The 5,984-nt window shown below is 37.5% G+C and overlaps 1 protein-coding gene across 5 annotated transcripts in view; it reads right to left on the reverse strand.

Annotated features, from left to right (window-relative positions):
• Nucleotides 1-1,429: 1,429 nt before the first annotated feature.
• The window catches only part of RAD51C (RAD51 paralog C), a 28,447-nt gene continuing 23,892 nt past the window's right edge, over nt 1,430-5,984 (reverse strand). For 4 of the 5 annotated variants that reach the window (XM_015559082.1, XM_006756192.2, XM_015559083.1 and 1 more), the window contains 2 exons: nt 2,809-2,869; nt 1,430-1,871 (listed from right to left, as the gene is read on the reverse strand). In XM_015559082.1, coding sequence (XP_015414568.1) covers nt 1,755-1,871; nt 2,809-2,869 — 178 coding nt within the window. In that variant the 3' untranslated portion in view covers nt 1,430-1,754. Of the gene's footprint in view, nt 1,872-2,808; nt 2,870-5,192; nt 5,332-5,984 lie in introns of all 5 variants that reach the window. The other variant, XR_001512618.1, reaches the window with a different exon arrangement.

Genomic DNA, 5,984 nt, shown 5'->3' on the forward strand with positions numbered 1-5,984 from the left:
GCACACTGATTTTGAACTTGTAGCTTCTAATATTGTGAGAAAATTCTGTTGTTTTAATTCTATGCTATTTTATTATTGCAACCAAAGCAAACTACAATTTAAGCGTATATTATATTTTTAACTGGAAAAATAAATATATTTTTAGCAATAGCAACCAGAAAGGTTGCAAACAAATACACTGGGCTTTGTCTATATTCAGAGTCTTAGAGGTCTTTAAAGTTCTTTTCTTTTTTAAATATATTTTTATTGATTTCAGAGAGGAAGGGAGAGGGAGATAGAAATATCAACGATGAGAAAGAATCATTGATCTGCTGCCTCCTGCATGCCCCCTACTGGAAATCGAGCCTGCAACCCGGGCATGTGCCCTGACCAGGAATCGAACCATGACCTCTTGGTTCATAGGTAGATGCTCAGCCACTGAGCCACACTGACCAGGCACTAAAGTTCTTTATAATGCTTTATAAAGTGAAATACTATTGTATATGATGCCTGGTAACACTGCTATTCACTACTCACAACCTCCCCAACCTTAGATTTGATGATTAGAGCAAAATGAATATAAAATGATGGGTAATTTTTTATAATGACTGCACTAATTATAGTAAAAATATATGCTTTAAACCTAACAAATAAGAGTTATAATCAGTTGTCCTACATTCATCATTTAAAATTAGTGTTATATAATTGGAATAACCATATGCATGATTTCCCTGGGAGAATCCTAGTTTATGTCCACTGCCCTCAAATAATTGTCAACAGCACCCAGTTTCACTCTCAAAAAGTCCTGGCAAACTATGGTTAATCTAAGTATATAGTCAGTTACATAGTAATCATATATTTAAGATTTTATAAATTTAGTGTTCAGTCTAGGACAGGAAATACCAACTGTCACTAAAATCTGGAAAATATAGTTGTCACAGTATATAATAATAAATTATTTAAATAATTTTCTTCCATGTGGAATCAAAGTAAATTTTGTGAGTGAACTGAGAATAAAAAGAATCAGATGCTAAAACATTTTTTAGATGATTTTTAAACCATTCGTTCCAAATTTTTAACTTTGAATAATTTTAAAGTAGTTAAAATTATTCAAAGGAAAATGTAAATACACCTAGAATTCCAGAATATAGAAATAATTAACTGTGAGCTTACTGACTTGACTATGCTGAAAGATGTATGTTCCAGAGAATTTCTAAATGGAATAACAGTTCCAAAGTCTTTTCTTTAACATTATAAAATAAATTAAAAATAAACAAATGGCTTAGATTTTAGGATTGAGGCAACTAAAATCAGATTGGTCATCTAAAATGTGTACCCTACCCATAAAACAATATAATGATATGTTGACTCAGCATGCTGGGTTTATAATAATAAAAAAAGGTTCATTTTAAGAATTATCAAAGCTATACTTAAAGAGGAGAGCACAAAAGGAATATTAAAATTTTTTTTATTTCCCTAGGATTTTCTAGACAATTAGAAAAGAAAAGAACAAAAAAAATACAGCCTGACTGGCTACATGAGATCAGCTTTCCACATTTGCAAAATATAATACCTACATCATTCCTACTGATTGTTACTAAAAATGAAAACAAGGCACACTGCTTCAGAAAAACTTTCAGAGAATCATATTCATTTAAGAATATTTATATATTTCATTTGATATATTCCTGATTCATTTATGCCACAGTGTGTTTTATATGTTAAAGAAATATGTTTGATACATATATACACCCACATACACACATACTTTGCGACTAGTCTTTGGATTCCTGTTCTTCCCCTGATTCTCGTGACCGTTTCCGGGAATTCAATGAACCTTCTGTTTGCAATGAGCATGCAGTAGCAACAACAGCATCTCTAAATCCCTGAGTCTGTAAGATGAAAAAAATATAAGTATGCTTTAAGAACATCTAAAATAATGATTGGTCTTTTAAATATTTTAAGTAATTGATAAGAGTGCTACTTTATTCTTGGGATAGAAGTTATCAACCACTGTGAATGAAGAGGATAAACCTCACGGATAGATGTCCAAGCCAGGGTTGTACTAGAGTATTTTATATCTAAAGTATTTTATATTTATTTATTTATACATACACATACACACAGAAATAACATTGCATTATAGAAATGTTCTCTAAAAGACAACCCTAAAAAACTTTGTGGTGACACTATTGAAGAGGTGAAAGAAAGCAGCATGTAAAAATTACTTAGGTGTTTTACAAACTTATTTTCACAATACTCTAAAATAGAGTTTTCCAATTAGAGTATTTTAAATGCACCCAGGCAATGCAAAGGCTAAGTGGATAACTCAGTTTCATAATCTCTATTTCTGTTTTTGTCCTTAAAATATGAGATGCCAAGAATATTTTTGGCTCAAAACTATTGATAAATATGCATAGTTCAATAAAAACTGTGTTCTACAATGTACAATTACAGGAAAATTAGCATTTTAAAGTAGGATATATTTGGTGACTATGACATATCTATAATATCTATAAACCAAATTAGAAAGGTTGGTACTTTTTCTTTTATGAAAATTTTTAACAACTTTCACTTTAAAAATATTTAATATCCTGCCCCCAGGTGTGGCTCAGTGCTTGAGCACTGACCTATGAACCAGGAGGAGGTCATGGTTCAATTCCCAGTCAGGCCACATGCCCAAGTTGCAGGCTCAGTCCCCAGTGGGGGGACATGCAGAAGGCAGTGGATTGGTGATTCTCTTTCATCATTGATGTTTCTATCTCTTTCTCCCTCTCCCTTCCTCTCTGAAATCAATAAAAACATATTTTGAAGTATAATAATACTAACTGTGATTTGAAACGGTACTGTAGATTCCTTCTGGCTTGGTGATTTGTACAATGTTGCCAACCTGTTTAGAGGAGAAAAAAAAATTACACAAATACATAATCTTAATTAGTTCAGGTGACTGATTTGATCATTTAAATTTATAATTTTTTAAAATATAATTTTATTATTTTGTTCTCTAAGGATATAGAAAGGAAAGAAATATCAGAAGTACTCCCTTCAAACAATAACTATATGTATGCATGTACTAGTAATAATTATTACAGATATTAACAATTACTTATATTGTTCATATAAATAAAATTTTAAAGCAATCTAAAAGTCCAATGACTGATTCAAATAAACCAGCAAATTTCACCCTAATAGGATAGCTCAAGTGGTTAGCAGAGGTCCTCAAACTTTTTAAACAGGGGGCCAGTTCACTGGCCCTCAGACCATTGGAGGGCTGGACTATAGTTTAAAAAAAAACTATGAACAAATTCCTATGCACACTGCACATATCTTATTTTGAAGTAAAAAAACAAAACGGGAACAAATACAATATTTGTATTTGCATGTGGCCCGCGGGTGGTAGTTTGAGGACCCCTGGGTTAGAGTATCATCCCAATATGCTAAGGTTGTGGGTTCTATCCCCCCCTCAGGGCACATACAAGCAGCAACCAAAATGAATGCATAAATAAGTGGAACAACAAATCAATGTTTCTCTGTCTCCCTCCCTCTCTCTGATAAAAAGGTAATAAATCAATAAATAAAAATGAAAAAAAAAAACCCAGCAATTTTCCAACAGTGTGCTGCAAAAAAATTTTAAATATGTAATACTTGACTAGCTTTGGTGCGCTGACCTCTTTCCTTTATTGTCAAATAAGAAATCACAACAGCTAACACAATAGCCTTCCAGTGTGTTGCCGAAACCGGTTTGGCTCAGTGGATAGAGCGTCGGCCTGCGGACTGAAGGGTCCCGGGTTCGATTCCGGTCGAGGGCATGTGCCTGGGTTGCGGGCACATCCCCAGTGGGAGATGTGCAGGAGGCAGCTGATCGATCTATCTCTCTCATCGATGTTTCTAACTCTCTATCTCTCTCCCTTCCTCTCTGTGAAAAATCAATAAAATATATTTAAAAAAAAATAGCCTTCCAGTGTGAATAAATCAAAATTATACCTATTTTTTTAGTCAGACTGGCAAAAAATGTATTTTTTGGTGTACCGCAGAATTTTAGTACTTAGTTTGTGTGTGCCATGACCTGAAAAAGGCTGAAAATCGCCCTAACCGGTTTGGCTCAGTGGATAGAGCATCAGCCTGCGGACTCAAGGGTACCAGGTTCGATTCCGGTCAAGGGCATGTCCCTTGGTAGCGCGCACGTCCCTTGGTTGCGGGCACATCCCCAGTGAGGAGTGTGCAGGAGTAAAAAAAAAAAAAAGAAAACATAGTGGAAGAAACATTTAATGAAATAGGAAAATTTTAATATTACATTAAGTAAAAGTTATGCTGTATGATCCGGCATTTATGAGTATCTATACACACATATATAAAAAACTAGACGACTACAATTAAAAGTTATTAAATAAAGGTTTGTTTATGTTTTTCAAACTTTCTGCAATAATATTTTTTATGTGTATTACAGAAGTCTTAAGACAATTTCTTGGGATATACATAAGAAACACACACTCATATTATACTAATACTAGAGGCCCAGTGCACGAATCCGGTGGGGTCCCTTGGCCTGGCCTGCAGGGATCAGGCTGAAACTGGCTCTCTGACATTCCCATAAGGGGTCCCAGATTGCAAGAGGGCAGTTCTTGGGTGACGCACCCTGGAATCAGACTCCCTCCTCCCTGGTTTCGAGTGCGTCAGCCAAGAACCGCAGCTGCCAAGTCATCGCAGCTTGGCAGCTCCTGTGTTGAGCGTCTGACCCCTGGAGGTCAGTGTGTGTCATAGCTACCGGTCAGAGCGTCTGCCCCTGGTGGTCATTGTGTGTCATAGCTACTGGCCAGACAGTCGAATGGTCGCTTAAGCGTTTATACATATAGATAAATAAGCTAGGAAGACAAATTCTTTCAAAAGGATTATATCCAGAAAAATCACTGTCATGAAAGAACAAGATCTATTTAGGTAGGATTTTATTATGTTCTGTACAAAGTAAGTAACATAAAATTGAAAGCTGAAAATAGTTGAAAAATAAAATTCTAAGCTCTTTGGGATGTTCAAATACTATAACAGCAACAAATATAAGCAAAAACTTTTAAAATTAATTTAAAACTGATATAACTTATTCATAATAGCCAACAGGTAGAAGTAATCCAAATGTTTCACAGATGAATGCATTTAAAAAAGGTGGCATATACATATAATGGAATATTAATCAGTCTTAGAAACATATTGACACATACTAGAGTTAACTTTGAAGACATTGTGCTAAATGAAATAAAGTCGGTCACAATAGGACAAATTTTGTATGATTCCACTTATTTGAGGTGCCTGGAGTAGGCAAATTCATAGAGACAGGAGTAGAATAGTGGTTGCCAGAGCCTGGTGGGAAGTGAGAATGGAGAATCAGTGTTTAATGGGTACAAAGTTTCAGTATAGGAAGATGAAAAAGTTCTGGAGATGGATGCTGGTGATGATTATACAATAACTAGAGGCCCGGTGCACAAAAATTTGTACACTCAGGGGGGAGGGGGCGTCCCTCAGCCCAGCCTGTGCCCTCTCGCAGTCTAGGACCCCTCGGGAGATAACGACCTGCTGGCTTAGGCCTGCTCCCAGGTGGCAGAGGGCAGGCCTAATCCCTAGGTGCAGCCCCTGGTCGGGCTCAGAGCAGGGCGGATTGGGAGGGTGCGATGCCACCCTCAGTCACGCTCATGGTAGGGCCGATTGGGGGGTTGGGGCACCGCCCCCTATCACACTCAAGGCAGGGTGGATGGGGAGGTTGCAACGCAACCCCCTGTCACGCAGAGAGCAGGGCCAATCAGGGGGGTGGGGCTCCGTACCTAGTAACGCACATAGCAGGGCCCATCAGGGGGTTGGGGAGCTCCCCCTTGTCACGCACGGAGCAGGGCCGATAGGGGAGTTGGGGCACTGGCCCCTGTCACACACAGAGCAGGGTGGATGAGGGGGTTGGGGCGCCGCCACTCTCACACTCAGGGCAGGCCCGATCGGGAGGTTATGGCTCTACCCCATCACAC

This window comes from Myotis davidii, unplaced genomic scaffold (genome assembly GCF_000327345.1).
Source record: "Myotis davidii unplaced genomic scaffold, ASM32734v1 scaffold993, whole genome shotgun sequence".
NCBI lineage: Eukaryota > Metazoa > Chordata > Mammalia > Chiroptera > Vespertilionidae > Myotis > Myotis davidii.